This window comes from Chamaea fasciata, unplaced genomic scaffold, assembly GCF_029207755.1.
Source record: "Chamaea fasciata isolate MVZ Bird 193981 ecotype frontalis unplaced genomic scaffold, bChaFas1.0.hap1 SCAF_22, whole genome shotgun sequence".
Classification (NCBI taxonomy): domain Eukaryota; kingdom Metazoa; phylum Chordata; class Aves; order Passeriformes; family Sylviidae; genus Chamaea; species Chamaea fasciata.
The window spans coordinates 1,479,120-1,495,424 of record NW_027094107.1 but is presented as its reverse complement, the minus strand read 5'-3'; the positions used below and the strand labels follow the sequence as shown (position 1 = coordinate 1,495,424).

At 51.4% G+C, this 16,305-nt stretch overlaps 1 protein-coding gene across 2 annotated transcripts; it reads left to right on the top strand.

The window, feature by feature from the left end:
* The first annotated feature begins 1,503 nt into the window (after positions 1-1,503).
* On the top strand, positions 1,504-13,022 carry FGF16 (fibroblast growth factor 16). Of its 2 annotated transcripts, none has more exons than XM_066202433.1 (3): positions 1,504-1,858; positions 8,195-8,298; positions 12,003-13,022. In XM_066202433.1, the coding sequence occupies exons 1-3, from the start codon at positions 1,582-1,584 to the stop codon at positions 12,246-12,248; spliced, it is 627 nt and encodes a 208-aa protein (XP_066058530.1). In that variant the 5' UTR covers positions 1,504-1,581; the 3' UTR covers positions 12,249-13,022. The 2 variants fall into 2 exon arrangements, with proteins under 2 accessions (XP_066058530.1, XP_066058531.1); XM_066202434.1 differs by having other exon boundaries at positions 1,601-1,819.
* The last annotated feature ends 3,283 nt before the right edge of the window (positions 13,023-16,305 follow it).

The window sequence follows — 16,305 nt, the reverse complement described above, 5'->3', positions numbered from 1 at the left end:
CAGGAAGAGAGAGATCAATTTCTTAGGTGAGAGACCTGCTAAGTTCTCTTCCACCATGTGTTAGACTTGCTGAGGAGAAACCTACTGAGAGAACTTCTGAGAGAAGTCTTGCTGGAGGAAGACACCCTCTAAGAGGAGAGACACACTGCAGAGAGATCTGCTGAAGTAAGAGAGCAGGTAAGGGGACAAACCCGCTGAGGGAATACCCGCCGAGGGGGGACGACCCGCTCAGGGCAGAGACCCTCTGAGAGGAAGAGACCCCACGGCGGGGGAGACCCGCTGGGGTGGACATCACCGATGCCTCAGCTCTGCACTCTGATGCCACCCGCAGGAGCCACTGCAGCAGAGCGGGCTGGTGGCTTGGGGGCAGTTTGGGGTGCTTGCGGCTGTTTGTTCGTGGGGTCTCTGTCCCCTGGCGGGGCACGGGCGACCCCCGCTCCAGGGACACGACAACCCGGCCCCAGGCCCGGGCCCACCCGGGCGCGCTCAGCACCCGCCATGGGCCCGGCGCCCCGGGGCGGCGCGGCGCGAGCGGCAGCGCCGCCTGCCGGGCAGGGCGGGCTCGCTCCCTGCCCTGGGTCGCTGCCGGCCCGGCTGTGCCCGCTCGGCCCCGGTTCCCCCGGTTCCCCCGGTTCCCCCGCTCCGCTCCGCTCCGCCCCGCCCGGCTCCGTCTGTCTGCAGCGCGGCCGCAGCTGCCGCCACAGATACGGTGTCGGCGGGCCGGGAGAGCGCGGAAACACCTGTTTCCAACATGGGGAAGGTGGGGAGGGAGAGCGAGCGGCGCTGCCCGGCCCCGCCGCGGGCTCCCTCCCCTCACGGCGGCTGTAACCCGGCCGTACAGCCCGCGGGATCGCCTTTCAGAAAGATCGCGTTCCGTTTTTACGCGTTCGGCTGAAAAACGCGTCTCGACCCTCTCCTCGCGTGTTGTTTTTTTTCCACCGTGTCCGTTCCGGGGGTGGGGGGCACGCTCGGGGCTGAGGCGGTGGCGGCACCGACGGACCTGGGGCTTCCCACAGCGCCGGGGCCACCGACCCACCCCGGGGCTCCGACGCACCCGGCCCGTGCGGGGTCTGGGGTCGCGGCTGCAGGGCCGGGAGCGGGGCCGGGGCTGCGGCGGTGCGGGAGCGGGTGCGTGCGGGGGCTCCATGATTTCATCGTCGGCTGGCGGGGACCTGCCAAGAGCTGTTATGCCTCACTGCGATGTGTAGCTTTTTCCTGCCATTTTTTTTTTTTTTTTCATAATAAAAGAGGGAGTGAAGCGGGACTTTTTTTTTTTTTTTTAAGGAAAAAAAAAAAGCCAAATGGATCAGAGAAGGGGGGGTGGGGGGGAGGGAAGCAATAGCCAAAGGGGATGCCAGTGAGGTGTGGCTTGCATTTAAATATCCAATATGTCAATGTAAGGGGAGTGTGTACGTATATAAAGTGCAGTTCGCATCCGACGGCCGGACACGGGATCCAGCGATGGGAGGCGCGGGCGGCGCGGGGCCGGGCCGGGGCCGGCAGCGCGGGGCCGGGCGGCCGCAGCCCGCGCTCTGAGCGGCCGCTCTGCCCGCGCCCCCGGGGCCGCTCCGCTCCGCGCCCATGGCCGAGGTGGGCGGCTTCCTGGGCGCGCTGGACCCCGACCTGCACGGCTTCCCCCCCGCGCTGGGCGCCGGGCTGCCCCTCGCCGACTCCCCCGGCTTCCTCAACGAGCGCCTGGGGCAGATCGAGGGGCGGCTGCAGCGGGGGTCCCCCACCGACTTCGCTCACCTCAAGGGCATCCTGCGGCGGCGGCAGCTCTACTGCCGCACCGGCTTCCACCTGGAGATCTTCCCCAACGGTACGGTGCAGGGCACCCGGCAGGACCACAGCCGCTTCGGTAAGGGGCCGGGGGGGTGCCCGGCCGGGCCGGGAGCAGGTGCCCCGCGCGCACAACTAATTACCCCGCTAATATAAATCATCCCGGGATGGATATAATTGGCCTCCTAAACAAATGCGCTCACTCCGCAGCAATGCGGGAGTTTTTATTTCCAATTTCCTACTCTCCCGGCTCTCAGCCTTTCTGCAGGTGCACTAAAACGTGCCTTCGCAAGGGGGGAAAAAAGAAAAAGTAAAAATAAATAAATAAATAAATAAAAGAGGATGGTGACCAGCTTTAGCTGTGCCTCTGAAGTTAGTGGTGAGGGAGGCAAAACAGAGACGTTCCTCGTTGGAATTTCTTGGAAATTCCTAGGTTGGAAAAAGAAAATCCTTGCTTCTTTTCTTTTCTTTTCTTTTCTTTTCTTTTCTTTTCTTTTCTTTTCTTTTCTTTTCTTTTCTTTTCTTTTCTTTTCTTTTCTTTTCTTTTCTTTTCTTTTCTTTTCTTTTCTTTTCTTTTCTTTTCTTTTCCTCCTTCTTTCTGGCATCTGCAGATATTTGTGAGCTGCCTTCTTTTACGTGCGTGATTAGAAGAGCGTCTCCCCAAAGCGGGCAGGGATCTGTTGGCTGGAGGGGTGTCAGGAGCTGGGTTTGGAAAGGTTGTTGGAAAGGAAAGGGAGATGCTGAAGAGAGAAAAGCACTTAGGGGACCCCGGACAGGAAGCAGATGGAACAATAGGCAGAGCACCGTGGATTTACCTTGCTGCCCAGGATACAGCTGCAAGACTGCAGTGCCTGTATCAGTGGCATACAAGAGCAGTGACCTCTAATGAGACTATATGTAATCTTCAAAAAATGCATCCCAAGCCACAGGAGAAAGAGTACAGTCAGTTTGAGCACAGTAAGAGAAATTGCCAGTACTCCAGCATGTAGTGCAGGTGTCTGTATTAGCTATCAACAAGTCCCATGCCAGTGATCTCAGCTATGTTGTCAACAGGTTGCAAGATGTGCTCGCACGACTTTTTATAGTTTTCAAGTGATTTAACTCCTCGGAGAAAGGAATTCTTTTTTTGCCTTTACTTGTTCGCAGTTCTGATACTCTGGGAAGTGCTGCTGCTGCTATTGTTGGAGGTGTAAGGCAGGTTTTTGGAACAATTGGGGAAGCTTATCTTTCCATAAACACCAGGTGTGTGCATGGCATGTCCCTGCCTAAATCAACAAGAAAGTCATAACCCGCGGGTCAGAGTCAGGTACTAATATGCTCATGGGGCAAGCGTTCTTTAATTACCTCCTGAAAACACCCATCTTTTAACCTTTCATGCTGCAATACGCAGTGGGTTTCCACGTTCAAAGAGTTGAAAGCAAACCCATTGCATCTGGTTGGTTTTAGTTCAAGCTGCCACGTAGTGTTTCTAGTCTATCTATTCTTTTTCCTTACCTTTGTAAAACTAAACAGCCAGTTTCAAACGGCAGCATTTGTCTCAGGTCCATTTTTTATAAAGATTGAGTCAAACAAGTATATTTTTAAACTTGGAAAAAACATGTTAGACATGCTAAAACTTTTCATGGATTTTGCACGCTGAAGCTTAAGTCACACAGTGCTTTCAATAAATCGAAACATTGGCATTCCCTAAGTGTTTTAGCAGTCCACATCCAGCTCCGTAAACTAGACCAGACTTCAGATATTATAGTTTTCTGCTTCAGGGTTTTCCCAGAGGCAGTGTAAAATAAATAGTTATTTGTTGTAATTGCAAGACAAAGCCCCAAAGGATTAGACTGGAATCCTTGCATTCAGATCAAGTTGGACTAAGCCTTGCTTCAGCAGAGACTCAAAGCAATAACATATTGGCACACAGTATTCACCATCTGCGTTCAGTAGCCATGAATATTTAAATTCCAATGTTACCGGTATGGTTCGTATTAGAATGTCATGTATCAATGCATTCCTAAATTTTGCATGCAACAGAAAGAAGTAACTTATAACAGGAGTAGGCAGCTTGGGCGATTCTGGGGACTCCAAAGCTATGGTGAGGGATGCAGAGGTAGATGATGGGCTCAGGGAAGCACTTTAAAGCTGCCTTAAATCTTGAGGCACCTGGAGAAATACTTAGAAGTCCAGGATCAAGCCCATGTGGCTGGAAGGTGCTCGATGATACCATGAGCAGATAATTAAGGTGCTCCATGACTGGCTGCAGTGCCAGAGCCCAGGCACGTGTCCAGCTGCAGGTGGGATGTAGGGTAGGACCAGATTTGGCATCCCTGTCTCTTAATTTGGAAGGGATTCAGGAATAGACAGGCAGTATCTGCACCCTCCCATGCACAGCCATCCCAAAAGCTACCAGATGTGCAAGACATCCACATCTACCAGAGAGGAAAATAGCCAAAGCCCTGCTGCTGCAGAACAGAGTCCCGAGGTCCCAACAGTGAGGGTTAAAAGAAGAGATTCTTTTATACCACAGCACTTGGGGGTGTGACTGTAGGACACAGGGGAGGTATTGGCATCATCCACCCACACTGCCTGAGCAATCACAGGAACTACTGCTGCTCATCTGTCAAGGACTGGAGCCTTCCTAAATCACACCTGTCTTCTGGAATGTGACATTTTATACTTGTAAAAACACAGATTCTTGAAAGAACAATGGAGTGCAGCTTATTTTTCCTACAGGAGCTTTAATGCAAAATGTGGAAAAGCCCTCTAAGTTTGCTGGAAGAAATCTCATTCTCATACTACAGAAGTGCCCAAATTCACTCTCTGAACTGGCAGCTCTGGCAAGGTCACCCCCAAAAGAATAAAGTGTTTCTAAAACATCTCTCTCTCTCACTGCATCTGCTCAGAACCTTCCTCTACAAAGAAATTAAGGACAACCAAAATCTGGAGGGGGTCTGGACTGACATTAGCACCTCTAAGGCAATCTTTGTCAGAATGAAACTGAGAGAAATTTGCCAGGAAAATCTCTGCCAGGAGGAACTGCGCCTTTTCTGCCTCACATCTCTTTTACAGCAGCATTAAACAAATGAACCCAATGGTGCCACTCACTGCAGTGGAGGAGAGAAAGAGGCCTTGAGGTTGCACTGCAGAAGAATAAAGGCAGAAAACAAAGCTCTTCTGGGGTACAGACCTGCTCATGGATCTGTTACAGACTCCTGGACAAGCTGCTGAGACCTCCAGAGAAAGTTTGGCTGTAATTTTGACATTCAGCCCATAGTGCACCTGTTGCTGAACAGTTGTCGAGGTTTTTAGCCGAAGCTTTAGGTTTGTAGCCATTAATACAACATCTGATGTTTCTGTACCTCGGCTCCTGAATACAGTCATGTAAGAAGGGACAGGTGCAGGGGGCTGAATTGTTCTTTGAGGGATGGTTTAGAGTAAGGCGAGAGTGTGTGGGTCTGGCCGTGGCAAAGCTCAGGAGATTATCCACTGCTTTGGTGGTAAATGAATCCAGTCAGAGTCTTAGTCAAATCTCTCCAAGTCTTATCTGGAAAGACTCAAGGAACAAAGAGAACAAATAATCAAAGTGAGGGGAAAAAAGAGGCGAGTCCTGGAGGAGAGAAAAAAAGAAAGCAAAAGAAAAAACAAAAGCATGTTCTACCACAAAAACACACCGCTACAATTGGAAAGAGAATTCTTGAGCTGGCCCCAGTGGCCACTCCCTGTGCTGCTGGAGATCAGATGTATGAAGCTGCAATTTTGTCTAGAATTGGAGTGAGTTAAGGACAGGATGGATATCCGCCCACATATTTTCAGCCTTCACTCTGTCTCCTGACTTTTGTGAGCTCAAGTTACGTTCTTAATGCTCTTTCAACGTAGTCATCCTCCATGCATGTCTCCAAGTGCCACTCAGAGATCAGAAAAGAGGAATACTACAAGGGATGTTGTCAGAAGAGATTGTCATGGGCACACCTTGGAAGTAATTTCATTTGCAAAACCCAAATCTACCCAACCTGCACCAGCTGAGGGATGTCTCATTCCTGCTCGGAGAGGGAAGATGTTGATGCTGCTCCTGACTTGGTCCTTCCTAGGTCTTTGGAGACCTGGATTCATGTGCCTCACACAGAGCATGCATGTGGGCATATTCAAGAAAAGATCTGGGTTCCCCTGCCTTAGACATCCCTCAGTTTCTCAACAGAACCAGCAATATTTTCCTGCTTCCCAGAAGTGACAGGAGACAAAAATAGTGCAGAAGCTGAGGACGGTGTCCATACTTCCATGAAGGTCCATCAACCATTCTCCAGTTACCTGATACGTTTCACTTGAATGTTCCCTTGTCTCCAGGCCGGGAAAGACTCCCCCATGCCTGGATGTATCTCTGTACTCCTGCTTTAGTTTTTACACTCCCTGTAGTTGTCCGTCTTCCCTCACCCCTCCTTTTCAAAGAGTGGCTCTGGTAATTTCTGGTCTGTGGATGGGAAAAAACACTCAGCAGTTCAGTTACTCCCTTGTGTCAGAACTGGCGGGTAGTGAAGGGAGGAAACCACCCCTCATCCTGCACCTCTCTCCTCCCTGTTTGGGATTCTTTTCAGCTAAGAAACCACAACAATTACCAAGAAGAGCAGAGCCAGGGTCTGTGTCTGTCTGCCCTGAAAAGGCTGCCTTCCCTGCCTGTGCTGCCTGTTCCTGATGTTTCTGCAGGCAGGATGTGTCCGTGGGCCAGGATGTGTAGCTGGGCATATTTCAGCCTGTAAAATGTCTGCTCTATAGTCTGTCACACTATAAACTGTGTTTTGTGGTGTTTGCTTCCCTGTTTGTCTCCAGACCTTGCCGCTCCCAAGTCCATATTTCACGTCCCCTAGCACTCACTGGTTTCAGGAAGGGCTGGATTAGATGCACAGGCCCCAGAGTAGGCAGGGGAAAAGGAGAACAGAAGGTCTGATGGAAGGCAGGAATTCCTGCAGCCTGCTTAGCTGCCAGCACCCGATGATGAGTGTGCGTTGCACCAAGTGGGTCAGGGGTGTCCGTCCCCATCTGGGCTGTCCTATATTTAGGGGGTGCTGTGGTGTCATCTGAGAGTTGTCACATCCATGCCTCAGGCTGTGGGGTGACCCAGAGCTGTGGCTGCCACTGAAGTCAGCTGGCTCAGGTGGCAGCTTGTCACGCGGTGGCTCTAAACCAAGGCAATACCTTAGGAGGAGCTCTGGGAGGTAACCTGATCAGAGCATCAATTGCCCAGGGCTGGAGCAATATTAGGGAGCTATATCAGGAGAGCTGGTGCCACGCTAAAGGTTAGAGCAACTTTCCCCTCCAGTCAATGGAGGCATGCAGTCATCAGATGAGATGAGGAAAACCCTCTTCCTTCTGCCTCCCAGCTAATTAATCCTTCACTGGACACTGGCAAAACTGCCTGTGACCTCTGCAAAGGTTGTGTGTGAAATCCATAATGGCACAGTCCCACGGCTGCCTTCAGGAAGTGTTCCTGGGAAGTTTGAATATCCCCACCACTTGTGGTGTGGGGTAGGGGCCGTTTGTTTTTAAGTGATTCACCAAAGGTTCTCCTGTTACAAGTCTTTCCCCCATTGAAACAGCTGTGGCTGTGGAGGTGCAGCAGCCAGACCCTGCTGTTTCTTTCCAGAGGAAATGAGGCTGCCCCTCATTTTTAAACTATCTGACACCATCAGAGCAGGCTGCAGCCCATGGGTAAAACATCTGCTCTTGCAGGGCTGGGGATGGCTGGGACAGATGCTGCTGGGCTGGGAAGAGGCTGGCAGGAGGCTGGGACAGACAGCAGGACATAGGGGGCAGGAGGGGTTCTGGCAGTAACAGTGGCAGGGGGTGATGGAGAAAGGACTGGCAGTGCCATGACTCCGAAGGCTGCAGAGGACGATGCATTTTTGCCTGTGTGCTTTGAAGCTGGAATTTTTCCCTATGGCTTGTGTATACATTTTGGGTTGGCAAGTGTGCCACTGGAGTGCCAGGATGAAGATGGTCCTCACAGACATCTCTTCTAGTGCTTTTCACTTCTTTTTACTGAATTTTAAACCTGTGGGACAATCATCTTATTTGAGAAGACAAAATCACACTCCTTTTGGTGAAGAATAAAACCCAGCATGGTAACAGCCTTCTGACATTGCTAGTGGCCAGGCACAAGTTTCTACATCTTCTTGGTGATAATTACGAAAAAAAAATCCAAACTCAAACCAACGAAACCTCGCAAAGCTTTTCTCATTAGCAAAGATAATCCCTCTTGGGTAACTCAGATTCACAATGCTGGGGAGAAGCCCAGACTGGAAATTAGAAGATTGCACGCAGATGGGACTATAGAGTTAAAAACTGTATTGTTACTGGGAATTGCTGGTTTATTTTTGTTGCTGGAGCCTGATTAGTTTTTTTCCTCTGTATGATTTGCAGTTCTTTTCTTTTTTAGGGATTTTGGAGTTTATTAGCCTGGCAGTGGGGCTGGTGAGCATCCGTGGGGTGGACTCCGGACTCTACCTCGGCATGAATGAGAGAGGCGAGCTCTATGGGTCGGTAAGTTCAGGATGGGCTGATTGCACCCTGTCCCACAGCCAGCACTGCAGCCTCAGCTGTGTCACAAGCTGCTGTCACAGGCCCCCCACATCCTTGGGGTGCCACTGATCTCCATCCTACCCTTGATGCCACTGCTGTTTTAACATAAATTATATGTAGGAAATTGGGTTTGAGGGAGGATTCACTCCCACTGTGAGAGCCCACAGTGTGGTGCTCAGTTCCCAGACATCACACTGAGGTTTTGCCTTTCAGAAATGGTCTGGCCAGGTAAAGGTAGGGGAACATTTAGCATGAAGCCAGGAAGTGTTTATGTGTTTTTACAGCCTGAGTAACACATCAGCTGTATTCTCCTTGTGATCAGGTCTGCACCTATCTGCAGGTCCTATCTTTGTATTATGGCTCTTTAACCAACAGAAGCTGAAATTGTGGCCTGACTGTTCTTGTAAAATTCCCTGTAACTCCTTTTAGGAGTTTAGGCCTGCTGCTTGTGATTTCCTAGAAGTGCCCTTTCCAGGCTAAAATTCTCCATGTTTTGACTAAAAACCCCAAGTGTAAACTCGTTAAGTGTTACGACTTACAGTCAAAATGCCAGGTCTTAACAGCTGGGCAGAGGTGCTTCCTCCAGGTTAATTTAACTCAATTCCTAATTATTTAGCTCAATTAAGGGCGGATCACAGTAAAAATAAAATGAAATAAAATAAACCAGTTTTAAGCCAAAGCAGAAGGCAGCACTTCCTCTCACCATCAGATAAGCCTCCGTGTACAAGTTAAAACTCATGTACTTTGCATACACAGAAGCTGTTAGAAAACCTTTGATTGGCAAATAGTTTAGCTCATTTTAGCTCATTTTTCCTTGTCCCACTTCCACCTGAGACTGCCACAGACCCTTCCACCATTTAAGACACAGTTGCTGATGTTTATACGAGATGGTTGCCCAGAGAAGCTGTGGCTGCCCCATCACTGCAAGCGTCAAAAGCCAGGTTGGATGGGGCTTGGAGTAACGTGGGATTGGGGGAGGTTTCTCTGCCAGGACAGGGATGAGCTTCAAGGTCCCTTCCAACCCAAACTACTCCATGATTCTCTGATCATCAAATACTGCATGCACCAATAACTTCTTTTCCCACCTCATTTCTGCAACAGCTTCTACCCTGCACAGCAGTTGAATGCAGAGACAGTGGTTAAATTAAAAATGTGCAAAACAGAAAAAAGAAAAATCAGCCGGATTCCATAAAACACAAAATCTCCTGAGGCACACTTCAGAAAGCAGGGCTGGAGCAGCACCTCTCCTATCAAACTCTTAAGGCTGCTCAGCAGCTCCGGGAGCTGCAGCTTTCACTTGTGCCTGCTGGAGAACATGAGCCCATGTATCCCCCCTCTTTGCCTTCAAACCCTGCAGCTCTGATTGTGAGTCGAGTTTCATGATGGGTTAATTCAATTCTAGAGCCCCTGTTCATGTTACAACACAGAAACAAGAACAGGGTAACATTTTACAGCACTGAATCTGGAAACAGAAGTGACCTGAAGACAGTTGTGGGAGCTGTCCCTGCCCATGGCAGGGGGTTGTAATGAGGTGATCTTCAAGGTTGTTTCCAACCCAAACCATTCTTGTGCACCAGGCAGGACACTGCAGGGACACAATCAAAAGGCTGCTCCAAACTGTGCCGGCGTCACGAGCCAGGTCCCCAAATAACCCTGGAGTTTTAAAATCTGGGACACGTGGGTTGTACAATGATGGCTTTTGGAACTCAAAAGCCACTACAGTATTCTTAATTAAAGGTCCATAAAACAGCGCCTGACAACAGCATTAGCATTACAATGGTATTTTGGGAGATCACAGTACAGCGGTATTTTTAAATTTTCAGCAAGTTTATTGTTTCCCTCTGTGCCAATTTTGCCTGATGCCTGTGTTGATGCAGCCAGAGCCAGCCATCCCCACAGCGACACGTGGAGTCCCCTCGGGACACAGAGCCTTTCCGCCTGTCCCTGTTGACCTCGTGCCAACATTTCTGTAAAGCTTCCCAAGGATTTCAGAAATGCCACTAATACTTACGGCAGCAAAAGTCGTGGGCAGCACCTTGCCTGCTGCCTGTGTGGTGTCAGGTTCAGTGGGGACAGCCCAGGGCTTGGAAGGGAATAAATCACACCCTGCAAAGTCACCCCAGACTCGCCAAACATTTTCCACAAACACTGTACTCCAAACTGCCCAGTGCAGCACGGGGGAATGGGGGCAAAGCAACAGCCAGAGTTCAGCCAGTCATCAGGTTCCAACATATTCCAAGTAGGTGGCATCTGAGAGGAGGGAAAAAACCCAGCCTGTATTTATTGGCAGATCTGGGAAGAGAAGCCCGCGGTTCCCTGGGTCTCAGATGGCCGAGGCTGTGGCCTAGGACTTTTGGAGGGCTCACAACTCACCTCAGGCTTTATTTAATTAGCAGCAAAACATTGAAAACAGGTTCTGAGCACAGGTGAGCTCCTGGATTGTGTTACAAAACACATCTACTGCAGGCAGTAACATTTACTGAGCACTCCGTGTGCCTCAGAGGGGACACATTCCCTGCCCGGATAGTTTACAGTGGAGGGACAGTGGCTGTAATATTAGAGCACTCTGCATTTGCAGGCTGCCCTTCAGCTGCAAGGGCTCCCAGTCACCCTTTGTGGGATGGGATGGGATGGGGTGGGATGGGATGGGATGGGATGGGATGGGATGGGATGGGATGGGATGGGATGGGATGGGATGGGATGGGATGGGATGGGATGGGATGGGATGGCTGGGCCCTCTGTGACAGCACAGCAGGGCTGGCAAAGCTGCCTGTGTCCTCGTGGGGCAGAGGGACAGCCTTGCTCCCCACTGCAGCCAGGCACATCCCTGTAGCTGGCACATGGAGATGGGAGGGAGAGGGAAGGAGCACTGGACATGAATGGAAAGTCCATCACCAAAGAGGCACTGCCAAGAGCCCCCAGCTGTCAGGGCTGGATGGGGAGGCTGGCTGTGGCTGTGGTGACACCAGTGCCATCTGTCCCCCCATGCCAGCATGGGACGCACCAGCTGCAAACCCTCATCACATCACCTATCACCACCCTAAATCTTTCCCGGGGTGTGACATCCCATGTCCCTCTGGGTCTTGTTACAGCCTCCCATGACAGCTCACTGGCACTCCAGGAGGTGAAACCCTGAGCAATGCTTTCATTCCCATCTCAGTGCATCCAACTGTGTGCCCTGAACTTCCAAAGCAGTGCTTGCTCCTGTTTTCCTCTTTACACCCTTCAGATGTGCTGCCTCTTCTCCCAGCCAAAAGAGCGGATTTGGGGTGTGTGGTACCTTGGAGGGGGCTGCTGCAGGGGGACGTGTCCCTGCCTGGTGGCACGACCACCCCAGCAAGCTCAAACGCAAACCTGGACAGGTTTGGAGCTTTGCTGTGTGCCTGTCTGATTTATTCATGCAGCACCTTTGCAAAACCCACACCCACCTTCTCCTGCTTTTGTCTCCTTCCTCCTCCAACTCCAGAGATCCTTGGGTCTTGACATGTGCCCTTTTCCAGCTCTCATCCAGGGAAAGCATGCCTACAATCCTCATCCTCAGGGGAGCCAGGAGAAGGCAGCTGGGAAAAAACACGCTAGAAAAGCAAAGTAAGGAAAGGGTGACAGTGTTTATTGTCTCCTAAGCGTTTGACACGGGTGTCTCTTTGTTCCCCTGCCCCCGGCAGAAGAAGCTGACCCGGGAGTGCGTTTTCCGCGAGCAGTTTGAGGAGAACTGGTACAACACGTACGCCTCGACGCTGTACAAGCACCCCGACTCCGAGCGCCAGTACTACGTGGCCCTCAACAAGGACGGCTCCCCCCGCGAGGGGTACAGGACTAAGAGACACCAGAAATTCACCCACTTCTTACCCCGGCCTGTGGACCCTGCCAAAATCCCTGCCATGTACAGAGACCTCTTCCACTACAGGTGATGGCTCCTGCGGTGTCAGTGTACATACTCGGGCTCCCAAGCTTTTTCCCAGAGCACTCTATTAATAGTCATTCCATCATTCCTGTAAGAGTAGATGACCTAGGGAAGCACTTACGTTGAATTCAGACACTGCTGTTCCTCCTTGTTTCCAGTGTATATCAAGCCTGGGTTATTTATGGGGCGGGGGTAGGGGAAGGGAGGGAACCCTACATTTAATCTTCCGTTTTCGTTCACTTTCCTTACCCGGTTGCTACAAGAGAGGCTGAATATTCAATGTTATGGTTGCCTAAAGGAGCGAGCAGGTGAGCAAACCTGATCACTGGGGAAAAGAAAGCCCCAAAACAACCTAAAAGTGAAGAGAAGAAAAGAAAACAAAGACCACAGAACTGCTGCAGATGCTGCTGCTGAGCTGGGATAGAGCTCCCTGCTAAGGAAAAGCCTTTGAGTGGTGCCCTGCTTAAGCAGCCCGGGAGTTTGCTACGTGGATGATGCTCCATGGACTGGTCCTGATTTGTGGGGTTCTTCCTGCTGTTGGGGTGGGAATGGGGTGAGGAACATTATTCAGATGTAAGCATGGATACTGTGCATAAGGACAAAACTATTTATAAAATGTATATGATATTTATTTTATATATTTATTTATTTCAAAATAATTTTATTTTTAATGAGAGATGCTATGACCGGATTTTCATCAGGAAGAATAAGGTCCTACTGAAACAGGAAAAAAAAATGAGTTTTAAGAGCTTATCGGCAATAAAATTGTCTTTATATTGTAGATTTCTTGCTAGCCCTTTTTTTTTGGCACTCTTCAACAACTAACCCAGTATTTCCCCAGCATTATGAACAATAAATCCACCTCTAAAAGGGCTTTGTGCAGTAAAGAGCAATTGCCTCAGGCCCAAACTCCTGCAGGAAGATGACATCAAATCACAGGTCTGGCAAGCACCGGCTCGGTCTCCCTGGAGCATGTGGCATCCCCGTGGATTTACTGTCCTGCTCAAAACCAAGAGGACAAACATTTGGAGCATCTGCTGTGTTTTGGATGGACCCGTCAGTCCTGCAATGAAACCAGCACATCCTGCACGAGATTTACCTGCAGCACCGTGAAAAATCCGTGGAGAGAGAGAACGCAACAACAGCAGTTCTAACCCCCTCACTTTTAGGCAATTACCGTGGATGAGGATCATCCCTGCAGGCAGTGCTTGGATGTTCGTGGCTGTGTGGCATTTTCCTCTGCAGAAGCTGCCTGGTCGCACAGTCCTGTCACCTTTCCTCTGCCTCCAGCTGGGCTCAGCAAACCTGATGACCTTTGGCAGCCCTGAGCCAGCCCCATATTCCCAGCTGGTGCCCAACAGTGCCAGGAAGCCGCAGCCCTCCTCCAGTCAGGGCAGGGACACTGGTGGGGGAGCCTTGGCGGTGCCAGCACAGGCCCTTCAGTGACACTTGTCCCGCAGCTGTGCCCTTGCTGCCTGCCTGGGATGTCCCAGACCCGCAGGGAGAGCTGCCAGCAATGATGTTTTGTCCCCTGTGAGCAGAGGGGGATTTCAGCACGCGGTGGGAGCAGGAGGGTGTGGTTGCAGAGGCACAGGCACCTTGCAGCTTGAGGAGAGGCCGACAGCAAACAGGGTTCTCTGCAGTGTGCAAAAACCTGAACGACGACAGCTGTGGTGGCTCTGGGTTTTCCTTATCACAACTGCTTTGTCCGCAGTGTGGTTTCTTAACCTCCTCCTTGTAAAACAGTCGTGGTAACACCTCAGCTGCTTCATCTTCAGCCTGTGAATTCCCAGGACGTTTTCACTGACCTACAGATGATCCACACCAGGTTCTTCATGAGCTACATCCCTAATGGAGCAGCGGCCCTAGAGCCCAGCTCTGCTCCCGGCTGTTTCTCGCCCTCTCTGCCACCTCCTCTGTCCCTGCCACGTCCCCTCGCTGTCCCAGCGGGTCCGGCAGCCACCAGACGACAGGCTGGGGTTGGCAGTGAGGAGATTACAGGAGCTTTACCTTCAATGATCCAGACATGAAGGAATTTAATCCCGTGTTCGAAATAAAAAGAGTTTATTTAGCTTCTTCCTCTGAGTCACTGCCGAAACATCTCATCCCCGGCTGCTGTGTCGGGAGCTCCGTCGCTCACGAGACGCGTCCTCAGGTGCACTTTTGACCTTCCCCTGCACGAAGGGGAAATCCCTCAGCCCTGGAGCCTCACTCTGCCCCCTGGGATGATCCTGCTCCTTCCAGCCAGGGCTTTCCGTTGTGCTTGAAGATAAATCTGCTGCTTAAGATCCTGCTCCTTTTCAAAATAAAGGTCAAAACCTGATCTCAGCAATGCCAAGCACGTTTTTTACCAACTCCAAAGGGAGATGATTTGGCCCATGGGGACAACACTGGACTTGTTCTTCTGATACCCAACTCAAAGGGCTGCTGCAGCAGAGCCTCCTGCCAGAGAGCGACACACAGGTACCGGAAATGCTGTGAAACACCTTTTCAGGATCTGGGTTCAAAAAACTCACACTTGCTAAAAGCAGAATCCGCAAAGAATTTGCGGGAAACTCCTTGGTAAAGGCGGGTGTCCTGTGCTGTGTGGGGCATTCATTAAATGGGGAATTCAGCTCTGCTAAATCCCACCCAAATGGTTCTTTCACAGGAATTTACTTTGTTGGGTTCTGCTTCAACAAAGCAGCTGAAGATGTGAGTGACCTGAGCGAGCTGGGAGCTGAACAGCAGCAGAGGGAACCAGCACAGCCATGGGGTGCATTTTGAGTGCCACAGGAGTGGGCTGTGATGCTCCGGGGGTTTGTGTGGACACTCACCTCTCCACCCCATCCCTTCCCCCTCGGTCCAGCTGTTACCCCACCTGAAGATGCCAACTGCACCTTCAGCTGGGAGGTGTTACAGGAAAGCTTGAGAGGAAAATATGTTTGGGTTGCTTCAAGCTAACAGAATCTTCCAAGCGAGCAAAAGGACTGACTTGGGGTCTCAGCTCATGTAGATTCCATGGGATTGAAAGTCAAAACAGCCAACTGGAAAACTTCTCTCAAAGGGGAGGCAAAGGCTGGTGCAGGGGGGGCTGTGATCCCCAGAAAGCCCCTGTGCCCCTGACCCCAGAGCTGTTCCACTCACAAGGCTGGGTCTGGAAACACCACAGCAAGCGGGACAAAAGGCATCTCTTCAAGCCTTCTCCTGCCCGAGAGGGGAGGGCCTGTCCTGTGGGAAACATTATCCTGGGACAGCTGTGCAGAGCAGGAGGGAGGAGGCTCCAGCAGAGAGGTGGGGACGTGCTGCAGTCTCACTATGGAGGGTGCAGAAACGGGAGCTGCCTGGGAGAGGCCAACCTGGAGCCAAGCACGGCAGCAAGTGCCCTTCTCCCTGGCTCTGGCTCATGAGCCAGGGCACAGGGATGGACTGCGTGGATTGTCTGGAGATTGACATACCAGTGGCAACATCCACGCACCCTCGGGGCCATCCCCGTGGAGACCCTGCTGCCTGTGGGGAGCTCTTCTGGGTGGAATGCGTGGCTTGGGGTGCCTTTCCCCAGGGGGAAAAAGGAGAGGAGGCCCCAAAGACTCACCTCCTGTGGAGAGAGCCATGGAGAGCCCAGAGCTGCAGAGGGAATCCAGAAACTCAGAAGAAATCCAGAAAATCCAGAAACTGGTGGAAGGCAATGAAGGTGTCCTGGTGTTGTCCCACCTGGCTGGACATCCAGAGAGATGTGCTGCCACTGCCAGACTGAGATGTTCCTGGAAGGGCACCCAGGGATGGAGCATTCCTGAAGGAGAAGGGCTGAAGCTCATGTCGATGTGGAGACAGAGACATCTGCATCCCTTGGGACGGCACTGATTATTCCTTTTTCCAAACCAACTGCCCCAGAGCTGCTGAATCCTCGTCACAGAGAACACCGAGGGTGTCACCTCCTACCTGCGCTGGGTTTGAGCAGGAGCCCTGGGAAGCGAATTCCAAGGATTCTCTGGCTCTTCCCTCGCTGTGCCAGGAGGTATCTGGCACCGAGATGCCACCGAGCAGGGCAGGTCACCACACCAGACGTGGCCAGGGCACGTGTC